The 20,399-nt window shown below is 40.4% G+C and overlaps 1 protein-coding gene across 2 annotated transcripts; it reads left to right on the top strand.

Annotated features, from left to right (window-relative positions):
* The first annotated feature begins 471 nt into the window (after positions 1-471).
* On the top strand, positions 472-20,254 carry RRAGD (Ras related GTP binding D). 2 transcript variants are annotated; one of them, XM_058834553.1, is made up of 7 exons: positions 472-795; positions 7,292-7,587; positions 8,012-8,211; positions 9,191-9,305; positions 15,055-15,197; positions 16,980-17,128; positions 19,069-20,254. In XM_058834553.1, the coding sequence occupies exons 1-7, from the start codon at positions 648-650 to the stop codon at positions 19,218-19,220; spliced, it is 1,203 nt and encodes a 400-aa protein (XP_058690536.1). In that variant the 5' UTR covers positions 472-647; the 3' UTR covers positions 19,221-20,254. The 2 variants fall into 2 exon arrangements, with proteins under 2 accessions (XP_058690536.1, XP_058690535.1); XM_058834552.1 differs by lacking the exon at positions 472-795 and adding an exon at positions 4,670-4,688.
* Positions 20,255-20,399: the final 145 nt, after the last annotated feature.

Below are 20,399 nucleotides of genomic sequence, written 5' to 3'. Positions count from 1 at the left end.
GGACGGTGGTGGAGTCCCAGGAGGTGTTTAAGGACTTAGACTGAACGTGGTGCCACGGTGTAGTTGACAGGGTGGTGTTCAGTCACCGGTTGGACTCGATGATACCAGAGGTCTTTCACAACCTATTTGATTTCTGTGACTGTAAGTGTTCTGAGCAGGGATGCTTGTAATAGAAACGCCAGGTGCCATCTCGGTGCCGCTGCCGAGCACACCTGGCCGCTCCACTCGCCCACCGCGGCGCCCCGCACGCCAGGGGCAGCGCCTCGCCCGTGCACCGCTCCCACGGCTGTCTCTCGGGACAGCAGGGCCGGGGCGAGCAGCGCCGGCAGGCCCCGGACCCGGCGGTGAGCCCGCAGCGCCCGGCTACGCCCGCCGGCGCTAGGGTGCCAGAGGCGCGGCCGGGCTTGGGAGCGGGCCCGGGCGAGCGCGGAGGCCCTGGCGGCCCGTGACCGGGCGCGTCAGGTGACGCGGGTCACGCCGCCTCCCCGCCCGCCCCGCCGGCAGCTGCGCCGCGCTCCGCCAGCGCCGTGCGGGGGGAAGGAGGGGAGCGGCGGCGGGCGCGGCGCCAGCGCGGGACCTGCGCCCCCCGCGCCCCGAGCCCGCCGCAGGCAGAGGGGCCGCGGAGCCCCGCCAGGAGCCCGGCCGGCATGAGCCAGGTGCCGAGGAAGCTGCCGGAGGAGGAAGAGGGGGACGAGGAGGAGGAAGAGGAGGAGGAGATCGTGGGCTTGGCGGGCTATGCCGACGGGGCCGAGTCCTTCTCGGACGGCGACGCGGGGAGCGGCGGCGATGAGGCGTGTGAGTGCCGCTCGCGGCGGCCGCAGCGGCACCGGGGGCGGCGGGGAGCGGCGTGGCGGCGGCCGCGGGGGCGGAGGCTGGGGCTGCTCCCGGAGAGCCGAGGGGCAGCACCGGGCTCGCAGGGGGCTGCGGGGTAGCGGCGGGCAACGAGTGCGGGTGTTGAGTGAGGCGGGGTGGGGGCCGGGGTGAGGCTGGGACGGTGACGGGGGACACAGGGCCTCCGCCAGGAGGTGAGGGTTGGCGGCCCGCGGATGTGGGTCAGGGAGGAGGCGAGGCTCCCCGCGGAGTTCGGGGCACGAGGGGAGCCAGGGACAGCGGTGCGGGGAAGACGAGGTGTCCAGAGGGAGGGCAGGCCCAGCTGGGGACGGGGTTGGGCGTTGAGAGGCCGGGCGGAGCGAGGATGCTGCGGAGGTGGCCGTGGGAAGGGCCGGGACGGGGACAGGGTGCTCTGTGGGTCAGAGGGTGCAGGGAGCTCTGAGGAAGGAGCAGGGCAAGGGCTGACAGGTAGCAGGAAAAGGACAGGTTAGGAAAGAGGGACGAGGACAAGGGAGTGCGGGCAAAGTGTGTGTGTAATTTCTCATCAGTATTCTTCATGTCTAGGGTGAGAGTTATTAGTTATTAGAGGCCACAGCTTGATGTGACCCGAGTGTGCCGAGGAGGTGGGGGGTTGGGTGTCACGCTATAAAAGGCAGCGGCCACACGCAGCTCTGTGTCCGGGGCTGCTCCGCAGCTGCGAGTGTCAGTCCCACAGTGGCAGGCTCTGCTAAATGTCCGTCGGTCTGTGCTTGTGAGGAGCCGCCTTACTCACTGCATGTCCGTGTCAGTATGGATGGTGATGCCGAGAAGGACGGGCTTACCAGGAAAAGCAGTCTCATTCAGTAGAAAAAGGAAATGCCAGCTCAGAGCCTGTTGCGTTCATTCAGAGCCTGAATTCATTCTTCTGAGACATATTTCACAAAGGAGCTTGGAGAACTCTCAGTATCGCAGGATAAAAAAAAAAGAAGTGCTTTTTTATAAGAGCATAATAAAAGGCCACATATTTTAAGTCTGCTTCGATATTAGCGTGCGGAACCCTTCTCCTTAAAGGCCTGGTCCTCCAGGCTGCCATGGGAGGTGCTGCATTGACTAATGTAATTTTGGGGAGTGGAGGAAGGTCAGTGCTTTGGGTATAAGCTTTCGTGGTTAAAAGCTATAGGAATGTTAGACTGTAAGAGCTATTACTGAGACTAAATAAAGTCTTACTTGAAATGAGAATTGCCTTCATTTTCATGCAAAGAAAGTAAATTTTAATGTGTTTCTTTAGTGCTGCTTTAACTGAGTATTTTCTGTAGAGAAGTAACCCATATACTGTCTCCAGACAAATGCATTTGGATATTTTTGAATAGGAGCTTGTTAGACTGCTAAAAATTGCAATTGCTTCTTTATAGTAACACCAGAATATTGTACTTAACAGAAAAGAACCTTTACATCCTGAATAGCAGAAGACAGTCAATGCAGGGACTATTTTACACAGGATTAAAACAAAATCCATTTTAACTGTCCAGATTCCCTGGTTTTCTGTTTCATTTTGAATTCTCTGGAGAAAGAGGCATACAGCATCTGAAATAGAGGGGGTTGGGATTCGGGTCTGTGTTTTGTGTAACACTGTGCTGCAGGGCAAGGGACTTTCCCCTTTTTTTTGTCCTCTCTTCCTGGGTCTATACAGCAAGTAGTCCAAAATTCAGTGTCACAGCCTCCACTTTTCTACAAAGAAAGAATGAAAAGGGCAGTATAAGAAGAATGACTTCAATGCATGGCTGTTGACAGTGACAAGAGAAGCCAGACTTAAGAGCATAATTTCTTCTTCTTGTAAGTCTGCAGAAGATATCAGGATTTCATATTGGTCATCCCTCACGCTATACTGGGTTTGTGTCTCCAGCTTCAATGCTGAAACCATGGCTCTTGCCCTTAGTTTACACTTAGGGTCATATTCAGAAATCTTAAAACACTTAAATTTACATAAAGACTTATCAGATTTTTAATAGATGCAATTAAAAAGTGTTTAGAAGCAGGAAAGCCCTCTGCAGAGTGTCCAAGGAAGTGGCTTTAAGACATGCCACTGCTGAGTGCTGCACTTGTAGCAGCATGGAACCAGGTCTTCTGGTTCTGAGACTTTTCTGTAGCCACAAGAATTTCCTTCCACCAGGCATTTCTGCAATGTCTATGAACCCACAGTAGCTGAATAGCCTTCTTCATTACATACAAGCTTTTTCTGTTAACTCTTTAGTCTCAGGCCATCTGTTAGTGTTGAAGATGTTCATTGAATGTGTTTTGTGAGGGCATTGTCTTGACAGCAATCCAAAGTGCTGCAAATACCACAGTCACAGCAGTCCTGGAAGTGCTACAAGATTAATGGATTTGAAGGCAAGAGTAGAAAGTTTGGGACTGCTACCTCTCATTTACACAGAAATGGTTAAAACTTAGTATAACTACATTAGGGGAAAAAAAATCATTATTAGCTGTATTTGTTCAAAACTAGACTCAGAGGCTTGTTACCTTGTGGATAGTAACATGAGCAAAATAATTCTTTTTAGCTTTATGTTACTTGAACAGATGAGCTGTGGTATTTTATTTGGATGCTTGAAAGCTGGTGGGATGTACAGAACGTGGCATCCCCATCCCATACGCCTGCAAAGCACAGATAGTCACCTGCTTTCACAATTAATTGCAGTTGATCTGAAATTCAGGATGGACTTCAAAAACTGTTTTAGTTATCTATATATATATCTCATAGCATAAAGGAGATACTAAAGTATTCATTGTGTACTGGTGAGACAGGTTGGGACTGCTACGTGCAGTTCTCAACTCCTCAGAGCTGTGCTCTTCTGCATGTTGCAATGCATGCAGAACACACTCCATAAGCAAGGACACAACTGCAGTTAACAGAAGTTTTGTAAGGAATTGAGTGCTTCTCTGGGGGAAAGTGCTTTTAGGTTTAAGTTAAATTTGTGAATACTTCAAAGGAATGGCCTCTAACCAGCATGGCTTCTGTTCTTCTTGGCTGCTTAGAAAAGTTGAAATATGAAGGGCTGTTGATATGCATTAGAGATTGGCATTTTGCAACATTTACTCTTTGCAAAAGTGAATGAAGCAGGAAATGTGTTGCATCTCACAATAGGGAAAATTATCTTTCCCATTATAGAACAGAGAAGAGTTTAGTGTTTCTCTTGGGCATATTATGATCTCACTCAGTAACCTAGTCTGGGAAGTTGCAGTGATATATCTACTGGCATTTCTGTGGCAAATTAAAAAAGGAGTTGTCATGTACTCCTGCAAAGGAATGTGGGCAGGCAATGCATCGTCCAATTCCTTTACATATAAGGTAATCTCTTAACTCTCTGAGAGGGAAGTACTGTAGAAGCCTTGCTATCTCGTCAGGTTTGGATGATACTCTTAACATTTCCCTGTCTTTGAACTGGCAGGATTTCAAAAGCTAAGTAACAGTCTTACTAGCAGAAGAGCTGGTCTTCATTTTTCTCCTTGCTAATTCTGTTTGCAGTTGCAACTGTATTTTTTTTTTAGTATGGCTTTAATAGAAAGCAATTTCCTGCTATTAAGCATTACAATCACTAAAAATCTAATAGCCTGGGATAATTTAATACCACAATGTAAAAAGTCCAAGTTATTTAAAATATTTCTTTAGATATGTGTGCGTTTTTAGCTTGTTTGTCAAAGAACAGGGAGTTAGGCAGGTAGCCTGTCCTCTGGTTGTCTCGTCAACGGGCAGAATCTTAGAAACTGCTGTCCACTTTCAGCCAAATCTGAACAAAAGGTTATTAAGTTCTCACAAGTTTGAGGAGAACTGGCATTCAGAAGAGAGAAGAAAGCTAAATGAAGTGTCCTCAGAGGGACAGGTGAGCAGCTTTGTGTGTTCACTGTGGCAGCAGCTGGCAGATGGGTGTACAGTGTAGCCAACTGAAATGTGCTGAGCTCCAGAATAGCCACAGCATGTCATATCTGTTATTTGGAGATGTCATAAGACATACAAGAGGAAGTTGGTGTTTTTGTGGTGGGAAGAGGAAGGGGACACAAAGTACAAATCCATGGTAGATGAGACTTCATAAGTTCAGTTGCCTACAGAGCAAATGGGAGGCTTTTTATTTTTTTTTTTTAAACATGCAATAAAGCCTCAACTTGAAGACTGTTCTTCATATGCTTTTATAAAGTGTTTATAAAGCTTTGAATAAATATATTATATATATATATATATAAAATAGCAAAATTTGAAATATATGCTCTTCTGATTACCAAAAAACAGAGTGAGATGGGGAATACACCATTAAATCTTGCATGTTTGGTTTGGCTTATTCACAAGACTATACCCTCAAAACATAAAATATCGTTACATCATCTAAGAGCAGATATTTATTATTCTTCTGGAGGTGTGAAGTGTTGTAGGCACATGTTTCTCCCAGCCACAGGAGGTACTACCTCTGTTCAAGTTGATGGGAAGAGTAGAGGGGCATGTTGACCTCAGTTTCTTACTTCCTAAATTTGTTGTGTGTAGATAGCAGAAGTGGCCATTGCGATGTTAACAGGATGAGATTCTTTCAGAGTTACCTGTCCCTGTTCTGCCTGACAGCATTTCCCCTGTGCACTACTACTGCCTAGCAGTGTCCATGCGTGATAATTGACAAGACCACAGTAAGTGGTAATACGTGCCAAGGCCTTTCAATTGCATTTGAAATGGACAGGATCCCTCCGATAATGAATTGAAAGCTTCTGTCAGTCACTGGTGGCACGGATCTGCACTGAGTGGCACAACCTCTCACAAGCCAGTAGATGGTGCCAGATGTTTTATGCTAACACTGCAATACCTTCTGTTTTAGAAGCCCTGCTCTCTGTCACTCAAATTTGGGAGGCACAGACAGACCTGGACAAGATTCTGTACCCTCCTGGCAGACATACGCTGCTCCTGTGTTTCTGAAAGCCGTGAATGAGGCTTCAGGCACACAAGAGGACACAAGATGTGGTCACCACCCGTGGGTGCAAAACATACTCCTAGGCAAAGGATTCCTTTAAGCTTTCCATCTTTTTTGGCTGATAAGACTATGTAATAAATTGGCAGGTTCAGATTGTTCCTGAGGTTTCTTGTTTTGTATTTTCATATTTTGGGAGTAAAGCTGACCACTTAATGTATGTAGGGTATATTCAAGAATGATGCATGTGAATAAATATGCGGCAGTTTTCTGCAATTCAAAACTTAGCCTAGCAGAAAAAATAGAAAAAGAAATGCAGTTACATTGTGCTCTGAAGTATAATCTGAATTGTCTGTAGTGCAGTGGATGGGAGAAGGTCTACCAAACCTCACTGGATAGATAGTATGTTCAGCCTGTTGTGTAATAGTGTGTTAAACCTGACCTCTGTGTACTCTGAGTTGTACTCAGTGGATTTAGCACTGACAACTCATCTTTTTGTGCTGCTTGTGTTTGACACTGCAGAGTCACAGACGTGTTTCAAAGCTTTTCACATAAAAGGGCAGTGCCATTTTCACCTCAGCACCAAAGGACATTTCAAAGTTACAGGCCAACTTTATGCATTTAGACTGCTTTAGGTGTTTCAATTTGAGATATCTGAAGCTAAAATTGGTGTGCCTGCAGGAATGGATAGCTCTACATTCATGTCCTTACAGATATAACAGCACAGTTTACTGTAGGAACTACTTGGTGCTGGTATAACTGCATCAGCACCAGAAAAAGTGGTGCCAGTTTCAAAGTGGGGTAGGTAACACAATGAAACTCCTGTGTTCCCAGGCCTTTCTTTTGCAACTAGGCAGATGATACGCTGTAATCTTATTTATTGGATAACAAACCTTTACAGATTGTAACACAAATTACTGAGCAGCAGGTGAAATCCAAAGCACCTTAGAAAAGGACTCATGAGCTCAGTACTGTAAGTTCCAACACAGAAGCATTGTGTACCTGATAAGTTGAACTCTTCTTGTAGCTCCTTGCATTTCATTTATTTATTTGTTTATTGGTTGATTGATTTTAGAGAAAGGAAGCTCTCAGGTAGAAAGATCATGCAGAGGTACTTAACACAGTCCTACTCTGTTCCTGCAGCAGTGTGATGTAGCTATCTGCTGAAAAGGGTATTTGTTTTCAGATGACACTCTTTTAAAGAAGAATATATGTGGCATAGTGTTAATTAGAGTAAAATTAGGTATTTTAAGATGTCTATGTGTGATAACAGATTTTTCGCATGCGAACAGAGCAGTCAAACCTTCTGCAGTTTCTGTCTTGGAGGTGAGAAGTAGATTTTCTGATAGTATACCCTAAGGGGCAAATAATGCAAGTCAAAATGCCTTTAGCACTGCTCTCTAAGCTTAAACATTGGCAACATTTGCATAAATTCATATAAAAAATTCATGAAAATAAATATCAAATGCATGTTATCTGGTAGTTGCTAATTATATTGCCATAGTATATTCCTTTTCTTCTTGTGTGATTTTATTCAGTTTTGGATTTCAATGATCCCTTCAGTACTGAAGTTAAGCCAAGAATCCTGCTCATGGGATTGAGAAGAAGTGGAAAGTCTTCCATTCAGAAAGTTGTCTTTCACAAAATGTCGCCGAATGAGACTCTCTTCTTGGAGAGCACAAACAAGATCTGCAGAGAGGATGTTTCCAACAGCTCCTTTGTCAACTTTCAGATATGGGATTTTCCTGGGCAAATTGACTTCTTTGACCCTACGTTTGATTATGAGATGATTTTCAGAGGCACTGGAGCACTGATATTTGTTATTGATTCTCAGGTAAAAAAAAAAAAAAGGGGGGCTTTAAGCTACTTTTTTCTTTTCTTCTTTAAGCAACAGACAAATGGGTTGGAAAGCACAGGTTTTTTCAAAGCAAATAAATAATCTATATCACAAATACACATTAAAAGAAGTCATTAAAACCTGAAGAGATGCTTGGCTATTTTTAATCTCTCTGCAGTGTGTTTGGAAGTTAACTAATTTGTTTTAACATCTCAAGGTTCTTGCTCAGATTCCTAAGTGCTGACAGCATGAGATTGGTGCACATGCTGGATGTAGGCTCAGGCTTTTACTTACAAAACATTAAAAAAAATCAAGCTGTTGTTGAGCTGTAGTACTCTCTAAAAATAAGTATCATAAAATTTAATATATATATATATTTAAATACTTTCCTAACTTGTAGCTCTTCTTTTTCCTTTATTAGGATGATTATATGGAAGCATTAGCTCGGCTGCATCTTACTGTGACCAGAGCCTATAAAGTGAATCCAGATATCAACTTTGAAATCTTTATCCATAAAGTGGATGGTTTATCTGATGATCACAAGATTGAAACACAAAGGGATATTCACCAGAGGGCAAATGATGACCTTGCAGATGCTGGATTGGAAAAGATTCACCTCAGGTGAGAAAAGTTGCTGGGTAGAGAATGCTAAAGTGCTGAGCAGCTTATTTGATGAGTTAGCATTTTCTGTCCTCTTTAAGTAGCAGGCAATAGGCTTATGAAGGAAAGGGATAATCAGAGATATCGTATTTGACCCAAGCCAGAGTATCCTATTTCTGATTGCTGTCTTGAAGGGAAACAAGAAGAGCTGCTTAATTACAGATGACAAATATGCCAGAATCCTATCAGTTTTTGCTGCAGTTGCTGTCTCGAAATAAATTGGCTTGGGCAGTGACAACAACCGGTAGAGTTCCAGGCAGTGGAGAGTATATTCTACTACATCACTTTTGCCTTCTTTGAAAGCTCTCTGGCACATGGTCCCCTCCCAGTCACCCATCCTCACTGCTCCAGCCTGCTTGGAGCAGCTTGGGAAGACCTGTGCTGTGTCTTTGCTTTGTGTCTTCTGGTAAAATGGGTTACTGTAGCAAATAGTGACAACTAGTGGACTTTGCAGGCTGGGAACCGGGGGACATCAAGTTGTCATGGTTTTCTTAGCACTTTAAAGCCAAGTACAAATATATTAAAAAGAGACCTGCTCATGAACATGCCAGCTCTTTAGAGCTCTTAACTACTCGACTGCATCACTGCACTGATAAATGTGTCCACAACTTTCAAAAAGTAGATCACAACAGACATACTCAGTAATACTCCTCTCCTGAAATTTGATAAATATTTTTTGTAAGAATGCCAGCATGGGAGTTGCATTAAAAATTATCTGTATCAAGTTCTAAGTTAGGTTTCAGTATCTAGGTTGGGATTTTTTTAGTATAGAGATGAAGTCCTGTGCTTAAATCATATCATGACTTTTGATCACAGGGGGGTAGTTGGATTAATGTAGTCACTTACAGTCTGACAATATTTTATTGCACTCATATTATGAAAGGTACATCATGTTCACGGTATGTGGCTAAAAGGAAAATGTGGTGACATTTTTTTCCAGCTTTTATCTGACAAGCATATATGATCATTCTATATTTGAAGCATTTAGCAAAGTGGTACAGAAACTGATTCCACAACTCCCAACACTGGAAAACCTGCTTAACATCTTTATTTCAGTAAGTACTTACTATATCCTTTGTCTGTAGATCTGGCTATGTCCAACATGCATGTTCAGATACTCTGTTCACTGCCTTCTTAGAGATCGTGAGCAATGTGAACTCTCAGACAAATTATCAGAACTTAGTTGAAATGCACCTCCATGCAGCTTGGCCTCACCTCCATGTCTATTAAACAGCATTGATGAGCTGCTGAGATTCTCATAGTTATATTTCCTGAGTCACATAAAATGGGTTAGCAGCCATCACTTTTCTGCTCATAGCATCAATCTGAATGTTGCAAAAGTCTGTGCTGCATGTGTTTAAGTTGCACTTAAAACTTGTATGAGTAAGTATTTAAAGGAACATAATCTAGTCTGACCTCATATGGGGAGCTGTCTGTGGTGCTTCCCAGAATTAATTGTACTTTGTATCGGAAGTTTACTGAGCTTAAGAAAATCTTCCTATGTTGTGAAATCTTTAGATGTAGAGTCCACCATGACTTTCATCACTTCCATAGTTACTCTGAAGGCCAGTTGGGGAGTCTTGTATATCTAGTGGGTTGTTACTGTGGAAGAGATTGCTTTCTCCACTCTTCCTGTATGTCTGATCCCTTCCTTTCCTTTGTACTGGTTCTGACACTCACCTGTTCTCTCATTGGGGTTCCTATACCATGCACTTATGCACTGTTTAATGTAGTTAAAAGCAGGTGATGGAGGTGTCCAACATGCTCTTGTTCTGACACAAGGTAAGGGATGGAAGCATGGGGCAGTGAGTGATGGAGAGCACAGTGAGTAGATTATGAAAAGGGGAAGTTCCCTATTTCAGTGGTTGTTAAATCAGGTCATAGTGGCTCAAAAAACTGCACCCTTTCTCACAGTATTCTAATTTTGAACTTGGCATCTAGCACTGAAGCTTCAATTTCCAAGCAAGATACATTGTTATGTCTTTTTGTGAATTTTACATAAGAAATTATTTAATATCATTCAACAGCCTTTTAGATAAAATTAGACTTCATGGTTTCTCAGTGGGAAAATGGAGAGAGATAAAAGTTAGATGTGAAAGGGAAAGCTAGGAATAGAGGAAGGTCATTCCAAGGCTACTTCTCTTACTATTAAACAGTGTATTTATACTTTTTCATAATGAATAGTTTTCTACAAAGATCTGTTTCTTCCAAAACAGCTGGACTGTATACTGGTTATTATCATGTAGTCTCAAAACTCCACAACAGAAAGGTAACAAAGAAATCATGACAACTGTTCTAGAGCAATTAGAGAGCGATTTTGGCACACAGTTTTAGATAGAAAGCTGGCTGAATAATAGTATTCCTTGTGCCAGAGTCATTCCAGTCAGTCATTGTGAGTCATCTCTGTATGGAATCTCCTCACTGTTTGAAGTTGGTGAAGGTTTTGTACAGAATCTCCTCATGAACTGAGCATAGGCAGCTTCCTGAATCACTGATGGCAGATGCTTCTGTGTCTGGAGCACCCAGCTCCAATCATACCTAGAATATCAGGTATAGTTTTTAAGGAAGAACAAATATTTCAAATAAATGCGAAGTCCAGAAAAGTGGGGGAGGTGTCCCTGTTCAGTATGGGAAAGTCCCAGTTTCTTTGCTCCAGTTTCTTAGTGACCTAGAGCCATGTGTAACTGCATCACTATGTCCTCAGCATGCTTGCTGTTTTTACAGGTATCTTCTGTCTCTAGAAAGACTCAGAATGACTATTTGCAACCACAGGATGATTAATTCATTCTCCCTCATACAATTAGTTAGGGGGTGCCTCTTTACCTTGGCAACTTAGTAACAACAAATTTTGGCATGGATTTTGGTCATGCCTTACCTCAGGAAGTTAAAGTGTTGGATATCAGGGTGTGGGTGTATTAGTGTTCTAATTTTGGTTTTGCAGCAGCATTCATGAGGAAGTGCTTTCATTTATGCCACAGAGATTTCCAAAAAGCTGATGATTACAAAAATAGATCTGCGATCACTCTTAAGTTCACAGCAGGTTTTTGCCCAAGTTTATAATGCCACAGTGTGTGAGCATGTTTGAGGAATCATCAGTGTATATATAATCCTGCTTCTGCATTATTTAATGTAACTGCTTGTAAGTCATTAAATAACTGCCTCTCAAAATCCATGTTACTCTTACCTGGCTAACATACTTGCCAGCTTCATATAGAAGGATGCCTGTTTCTTAATTACTGTGGCCTTATCAACCAATCAAGTTGTGTGACATGGGAAAGAAAATTTTCATTTGAGGGTTGTTTGGTTTGTTTTGGGGGATATTAAAAAGTATGTATTAAAACAAACAATTACAGTAAAAATAAAATTATGTATAGTTTTGATAATTTAATGATTTAAATATTGTAATCTGTAAATTCAAATGTAGTGCTTAAAATTAATTAATGAAATCTGTTGTGTGATGTAAGGCCTGTTTAAATAATTGTCCAAAATTCATTACTAACTGGATGTGACTGGCAATATCCTCTTAAATTCTTCTGACAGTCACTTTTTAGGGCCAAATTCTGACTTACTTTCATACATTAAAGACAGAAAAAGACAGGCCTGCTTACCTATCCTATGAATTGGAGGAGTACCACTGTTACTGAACCCATTCTATTTAAGGAATAGGAACTGTCTTCTACATCATCACACCCCATATAGTTGAGAAACATGGTTTGAATTTCAAGTACCTTGTGGTTTTTACCTATCCAAAATAAAATCCCATATATTAATTGCAGATTTTTCACAATGACTCTCTTGGTTTAGATTAACCATGGAATATTCTTACATCGATTCAGAATGCTTTTAGCACATGTTGCATCTTCTCTGCAAACTATAGGGTTGTGTCAGAGAGAACTGGTGCTTATTCAGACCCCGCTCTCATTTAATCAATGGCAGCCTTTCATTCAGTAAGGAACCTACCAGCTCTAGTAACAGAAATAGTTGATTTCTTATTGTCATTTTCCCTCAGCATTAATGATAAAATGTCTCTTTGAATAGAACTTTTTATCCACCTTTTCCTGTTTTTTTTGAGTTGTTACTATTGTTTCTACAATTTCAGTTTGGGTTTTTTTTTGCAGGCTAGGGGGATGGTGGGTGGGGGTGGGGTGTTGAGTAGTTTTCACACAAAAATTATGGGAAATCCTTTGATTTTTTGGTTACAGTTGTACTAAAAACCCTGACAAATGAAATATTTGAAGGCATGTGGGTAAATTTAGTGGTTACTACTTCTGGCAGTCCATCCCACCGTTTCATAGAGGTTTCTGTCACCATACAAAGTTCTAAAGAAGCAAATACATGCAGTTTCTCAGCAGGTCCTATCACAATGGATCAGTTGTAACTAAAAACAAGCATAGTTTAAGTTAAGAGACAAATTTCTGCCCTTAACCAGCAGGTGTAACTGCTGGCATGGCAAATGTCTCAAGATGTTCATGGCAAATGTTCAGAAAACTTTCTGAAATGTGACAGCAAGTACAGGCAGGCTGCAGCACCTGGAGCTCTGAGATGAAAAAATCACTTCTCATTGTTAAATGTTACTATATTGTGACTGTCACCTTAATAATTTAAAGTGCATCTTACCTGTACAGCTGAAATTGTTGCTATGTCTCTGTGTAATACAAAACTTCGTAATTGGCTTCTCATGAATGGCACCACGGGGCTCAAGTTTCAGCTTCTTTGGTCTGAAATGACTTGTATTTTCAAATACAGTTTTGGCAATGAGTTACAGCTATGTACTTACATGGTATTTCAAGAGTCTTGTAATTAATCTTCATTGACAGCATCTGTTGAACTGTGTGAGGTGCTGTCAGAATTACTATTTTAAAAAGCAAAATTACAGAACTCCCATATGTGGCCGGAACAACCAGCATAAATATGCATACATTTTTGTTCTTTGGGCTCAAAGATCACAGGCTCATGGAACCCTGTAGGCTGAAAGATATCTTTAGAGGTCAGCTGCTGCTCAGTCAGGCCACTTACAGCAAGCTGGTTATGGCTGGGTCCAGTTCAGCTTTGTGCATTTGGAAGGATAGAAATGCTACAGACTCTCAGGTCAGCATGCTCCCAATTCTTCACCACTCTTATGTTAATTTTTTTTCTCTTGTATTAAGTCAGAATTCCAGCCTGTGCCTTTTGGCTTCTGTCCTTCAACGTTGTAGCTCTGAGAAAAGTTTGGCTCTGGCTCTGACTTCTTTGAACCCTTACATTAGGTATCTGTAGATAGCAATGAGTCTTCTCTTCTTCAGGTTGAACAAAGCCATTTCTCTGAGACTCTCCTTGTACATCCTGTGCTTCAGCCCATCTACCTAAGGTATCCACAGTGTATACTTTGTTTTGAATATTTTTTTTAATTACTGAGTTACTGAAATATGCCACTCAGAGGGTCTTTTCCATTATGAAATGCAAGAAATTCACCTCTATACTCTGTTATTACTAATGGATGTTTGCAGCCTTAGCTCTGTGTGCAGTGATGGAAGAATGACACCTCTTTGAGAAGAAAATGTCCAGAATACTGCTGTCCACTGTTGAATAGCATATCTAGTGTTGGAAGTTTTTCTGCCTATTTCAGGAAATATGGAAAACAGGACAGTCACTTTAGTTACTTAACTATGTGTTAAATAGTTGATTTAGAAAAGGAGGAAGAAAAAATGGAAAAGTTCTGTAACTGTACAAAATAAGCTGAAACTACTAAAACTTGTTAGGGATTTTCAGTGTGGTTTTTGGTGGTTACAGAACTACTGTGGCAGCAGTCCCAAATCATGTTAAAATGGGAATCCCATATATAGAGACAGTTCAGTTGGATGGAGATGGTTTCTTGTATTCCCATATAGGTGGATACTGAAGAGTATTTTATAGTTTGTGCTTTAGCACTACTGGAAAATTGCCCTTTTTTTCATGCTGGGACATCTGTGCAGGTGTAATCCCTTGACATCAGCCCGCAAGGCTTCTGTTTTCAATTAAGCAGTACACTTTTTTTTTTTTTTTTCCCAGGAAGTAGAGGTTTATGTCAGTTTACCTTATCTACACAAAAGAGTAAGAGCCAGCAGTCCTGGCTAGCTTCTCAGAGCTGTGAATACGATACATCTTCAGTATGGAGAGAATCTTAATCAGCTTGGCAGGATGACAGGAACATAGCTGTCATCACTTTAGCAAGCCTTAGCATTTTAAACATGGCTTTAACCACCAGTGCTACATGAAACCTGAAGGCACTATCAAAACACTGGTCTCGCTCCTGTGATCCTAAATGATGTTCTACAGAACCAGACAATAGAACAGCTACAGACTGCAATGAGAAATCAGTTCCTGAATAATACTGTCTTCCTTGTCCATCACTGTTTTCTTTCCTTTGTTTCTATCTTCTCATATGCCCAGCTACTATAACTTTAGATTACAGCTTTCTTTTATGTCTGTTGCTACAATTGGAACTCCAAAAGCTTGAACTTGGAAGATTTTTCCGCTCCCCACTTGCCCTCCCTCATTTTCCACTGAAAAGAAATGTAATCTCTCCAGATTACAGTGGAGAAGTTTGAGTGTCCCTTGGCATCATGTTTGCTCAGAGTCAGAAACTGTTGGAAGGTTTGTGAGCATTATGGTTTGCTACAAATACAACAGTGCTGTATGTAGTTCTTTCAAAATGAGCTTGATTGCAATTTAATTTCTTTAGCCTAGCCTTTTTATATAACAGGCAAGTAAGGGAACAGAAAAGCTTGGGGTTAATTTGAAAACATGGATTCCACTTTATTTTTCTTTTTTTCTTCTCTTGAATAGAATTCTGGGATTGAAAAAGCATTTTTATTTGATGTAGTCAGTAAGATCTATATTGCAACAGACAGCACTCCAGTGGATATGCAAACTTACGAGCTCTGCTGTGATATGATAGATGTTGTGATTGACATTTCTTGTATATATGGGTAAGTAAATTGTGAATGTTTTCCATAAAGCTGTGTGCTGAGAATCTGAATAGCCTCAAAATTAGAGTGATGTGGGTATAAACAATAATGAGAATGGGTAATTTGCCAGGACAGAGGAGGAGGAAACAGCTGGCTTCTGAGGGACCGATCCTTCCCAGCAACAAGCATCGCTCCTTACTCAGTTTCTCTTGTGAGCATCTTCCTCTTTCTATGCTAATAATTTAATTTGGAGGAAGAAGTGGGAAGAAACCAATCTAAAATAAAAGGAAACATCATCATTTTGTTCCCTAGGGTTGAAATCAACAGAAGGATGTCTCCTGTTTTAAAATGAAGTGGGGCCATATTTAGCTTTATTTAATAGCCAGTGGCCTCTAATAGCCTCAAAGTGTTGTTTCACTTTCACTTCAGTTTTCTGTTTGTCCCCTATTCCCTACATGACCTTTTTGGGCTTTTTTCAGTTTCCCCTTCTTGTACATTAGCAAGTGGTAATCTCCTGGGCTGGCATGTACATCTCCTTGCAAGTTATGTGTTCAGTGTCTTGGCCCTTGGCCAAATGTAATGCCAGCCATTCCTGGGAAAGGCAGGGGCACATTAAGAATTAGCACATTAAGATGCTCACACTTGCAGGGCAATGCACAACATGCTTAGAGAGTGGCAGGCTGGGGTAGCTTTGCATTTGTACCCACTCACAGACTTCTTGCACTCTTAGAGAAGGTGCAAGAGAGAGTCCTGGTGCAGATGTGCAAGAAGCACTGAAACAATAAACTGTTGAATACTTAACCTAAAATCTCTGAAGTTAGTATGTTCTACTGTGTGTTTCAGATTTTGGAGTCATCACTTCAGCAACTGTGTAAGAACTTTTTTTACAGAGCTTAAAAATAAAGGATGCTGATTTTTGTAAAGAGAAAGATTTCTGCTGTGTAGCTTAAAAGAGTGTGCATTTAATAATTATCTGTACAACACCACTTGTGGGGCTCTTTATTTACAAAATATCATTCTGCCACTGTGGTTGCATAGCCATTTAGCATTTATCACCAGAGATCTGCTTGCCACTTTTTAGCTACAGATTAAAGACATGATATTACAATTCATTTCTTGTCCTCTGTTCTTGGAGCATCTGTGGAACTTGCCACTTTAATATATTATCGAGACTAATTGTTCTGTGAGGTTGGTGATAACTATCCATTCAACAATATCTGTGTGTGCATTCAGGAGTGAGGATAAAATTACAATGTCACAATATAAAAAACATAATACAGTGATCATCATGACACAACATCTCTGCATGAGAAATCTCTTTTCATAATACGATGTTGCAAAAACCAACATCTCACAAGAGAAGTCTCATGATGTCTTAAACTATCAGTCAGCTGCTACTGCTCAAGCAAGACTACTGGGTTTGCAGTTATCAGTACAGACCTACTGTTTCACATGTTTATGGTAAGTCATAATACAAAGCACTGATTAAAAGAAAAGCAGCCTTGTGGTAAATGGGTGGTAACTTACAGAAGAAAAAATAAGGTTCCAGTTCAGGCACTTGGCAATCAAACAATCGGATTTCTAGTCCCAGATCTAAGGTTTGGTGTGTGATGGGATAAACAAATTATCTCTGATTTGTCGTCCTAGTTTACATAGTGTGTAGTTGGAAGAGTCTCCTTGAAAGATTAAAAGGAAGATTTCATAAAGTTTGAGATTCTTTGGTGAGAGAACCAATGTAACAGTACTTTTGTTAGCTAATCTGTTGTCTTATCTTTTCTTGTTTGCTTGAATATTGCTCTTTAGGCTTAAAGATGATGGCACTGGAACTCCTTACGACAAAGAATCAATGGCAATCATAAAACTGAATAATACAACTGTCCTTTATTTAAAAGAGGTGACAAAATTCCTCGCTCTTGTTTGTTTTGTCAGAGAAGAAAGCTTTGAGAGAAAAGGTATTTTCCCCTTTTCTAGTATTGCATCAATTTTCCTTTATATTAGTGAGTTAATGAATAACTGAGGTTGTTATTAGCTGATAACAGTTTCTAATTGTATCATAAATATTGAGGTAAGTCCAGCTTGATAAAGCTTACATAACATTTTTAAAGGGATGAAAGTACTTGTGCAGGTATTAAGATGGGATGATATCATAAACGTAGTTGACAACTTTCTGATATGAAAGCATTTGAAAGTTTACATCCAATGCAGTAAAGCTTCCACCTGCAACTGTAGACTATGTTAATTTATCTTGACTGACACTGATTTGTACCTGTTGACATCAGCATACACCTTTGGAACAGCTTGCTTGCCATAACCAAGGGAAAATTTTTGAGACGGATAGAATGTTCTTGCTTTTCTTACATCTGAAAGGAAGCTTTTGAAAAATTGCATATTTAGGACCTAGTCCTATTTAGGAGTGCTTTAATATTTTCCAGTTAAAGTGCATAAAATTTCTTTGTTATCTTTTTGACCCTGGTCAAAGTTGATACTGAACCCTTAGTTCATGACCTTTCTGCTCATTGGCACGATGTTCACTGATTTGCTGGTATTTCTGACATGCCCTGAGACCAAAGCACAGCAGTAGAAGAGCAAACTGTCATTTAGGCTTGTGTGCCCCATCTTGTGATAGCAATTTCACCAGTCAGTGTTGGTGTGTTTGTGAATGCAGCACTTGTCTGCTGGGCTATTTGACAGCCTACTGAGCTTTTGATAGCACTTAAATTGGTCAAATGTCTCTTCAATACCCCTACCACCTTCATTGCTTACGAATGGTGGATGTAGTCACTTTCTGTTACATGCATAAAAAGTGTTACTTCTGCATACTTATTAACAGCACTGTTTCAGAAAGACATCATGTTGAATAAAGATCCATTAGGGTTTGTCCATAACTGTGGGAGATTGTTGTATCTGCATAGCTGGGACACTTGGTAGCCAGCACTCTTCTGCAGTAAGGTTCTGGTATTATAATGGAGATGGGCTTTTTGTGCCTCATAAATTCCAAGTAATATTTAGTCTGAACTGCAAGGAGACAGAAAACAATTCCTGCGAAAAAAAACAAAGTGTAACATGGTGGATTTAAACCACTTAGAAGTATGTATCTCCTGTTAGGGAAATTGAAGTGGAAAATAATGCAGTATTTGAGTTAAGAAAGCTTATGGCATTAACACTGAATGAGGTCATGAGCTCAGTACCAAAATTCTAAAATTCTATTGTGGTATTACAGAATTGTAGCACTCAGTAAGTCTTCCAATTGACTACCAATATGGCTTTACAGCTTTTCTGTGGGATCACATTCAGCCCACTGACATGGTAATGTTATCTGCCTATTATGTAAGTATCTAATCTAATAGCATGTCTATTGTGTTACTTTTTAATTACAGTGTAAGATGAAATATAGGTGGCTGAGATTTGGTAATAGTCCTATCAAGTATCTGTCTCAAAGTTTATGTATTGGCAAAAAATGAACATTTCTTGATTAATAGATGCTACTTATTTTTATTGCAGTTATCCTGTAAAGCAGATTTCCAAAATTAAACCATATTTTATGAAAGATTCCAGTTTTTCTTCTAGTATACTGAGCACTTCTTCAAAGCCCTTTATTAAATTAAGGATCTGTTGTCTGCCAATGAACTTCTATTTGTTTTCTCGTAAAACTTACAAGTATATTTAATAGCAGACATAGTATCAAGCTGTAATGCTGTAATGCTTACTGAATTATTTGTATTTATCAAATGTGCTTTTGCTTAGCACAGAAAAAATTCCCAGACAGTTCACTGAATATGACCTCCACACAGAGAGTATGGTATTTCACTGAACATAGAATATAAGCAATGTTTTCATTACTTTATTTATATGATTGTATTTATTAATATGCAAAACATTTCTGTCTCTGTAGGATTAATAGACTACAATTTCCATTGTTTTCGAAAAGCCATACAAGAAGTATTTGAAGTAAGAATGAAAGTAGTAAGATCTCGAAAACATCAAAGCCACCTGCAAAAAAATAAAAGACCCACTCCTAATGGGACACCAAGAATGCCACTGTAACTGAGGTTTTCTGGAAATGTGGCAAGCAAAGTTTTCATGAAGTTGATGTGACTTCTGTATCTCGTTGCACTGAATGAAGAGGAAAACAAATGGGACTGATGTATTATATGAATTTTCCCTGAACGTTCAGAAAGCACTGTTTAAATATTTTTATCCAATCGGTTTTTTTCATATAGTGAGCACTTTGAGCAAAATGTTGTATATATAAACATTGAGGTGAGCACTTGTAAGAATTTTCTTAATATATGCTGTAAACCTTTTTCATGCCATATTAAGAAAAAACAGCTGTGACAGAAATACTGGGTACATAATTTGCACTTTTTCATGTTTTCCTTGTGGACTTGGACTTTGATAAACTTAGTTTTTATGGTGATTTTGATGCATGGTGTCAGGTAAAATGTATGCTGTAGTTTGTTTACCTGCTACAATCAAATTGGTTAGTAAACAATTGAGAAAACTTGGTACAATGCCTTTTTAAATTTCTGACAGCTAATACCTAACATTCATACAGATCTAATTTCATATATTTTTCAACTTGTAAACTGAAGAATAATATTGAAGTATTACAGCAATAAGCAACTTACCAGGAATCGTAACTGGTAGGTAAATATTAGCTTTTGTAAAACAGGCTTTTGGCCAAATTTCATCTGGAGTTCTCTTTAACACTGGTCATGCCCTCTCTTGGGTCTGGTTTTATTATTTACCTCAGCATATACCACTAAAATACCTTTCTATAAAGATGATTGTTTTGTAAAATGGCTCTATGTTGCACTGGTATTTTTATAAGGCTTCAGAGGAGTATGTTGTATCTGTATGGCTGGATTTACATTGCTAAGTTTGTGTTGAGAGCCTGCACATGTACAGTTGGCGCAATGAAGAATCTGTATGTATTTCCACCCTGGCTTTCTGATGTACTGATAATTCATAAAGGTGTGACCACTGGGTTCTGATTCCCTCTAACATGGGTACATCTGTCATTGAAATCAAGACAAGACCATTAAAATGAGGACTGGACAATCTACCTGCTGTAATAATCAGCGTACATCACTACTTTTTATTTTAATATTGAACATGGTCAGATTTACCACAGAATCAGCCAGGACAGCAGAGCACTCTCAAACCTAAAAAGAAATTTTTCATGTTCTGTATTCAGTGTTTTTGTTTAATTAGTGATACAAA

Source organism: Poecile atricapillus, chromosome 3 (genome assembly GCF_030490865.1).
Source record: "Poecile atricapillus isolate bPoeAtr1 chromosome 3, bPoeAtr1.hap1, whole genome shotgun sequence".
NCBI classification, from domain to species: domain Eukaryota; kingdom Metazoa; phylum Chordata; class Aves; order Passeriformes; family Paridae; genus Poecile; species Poecile atricapillus.
This window is presented reverse-complemented; position numbering and strand designations above follow the sequence as displayed.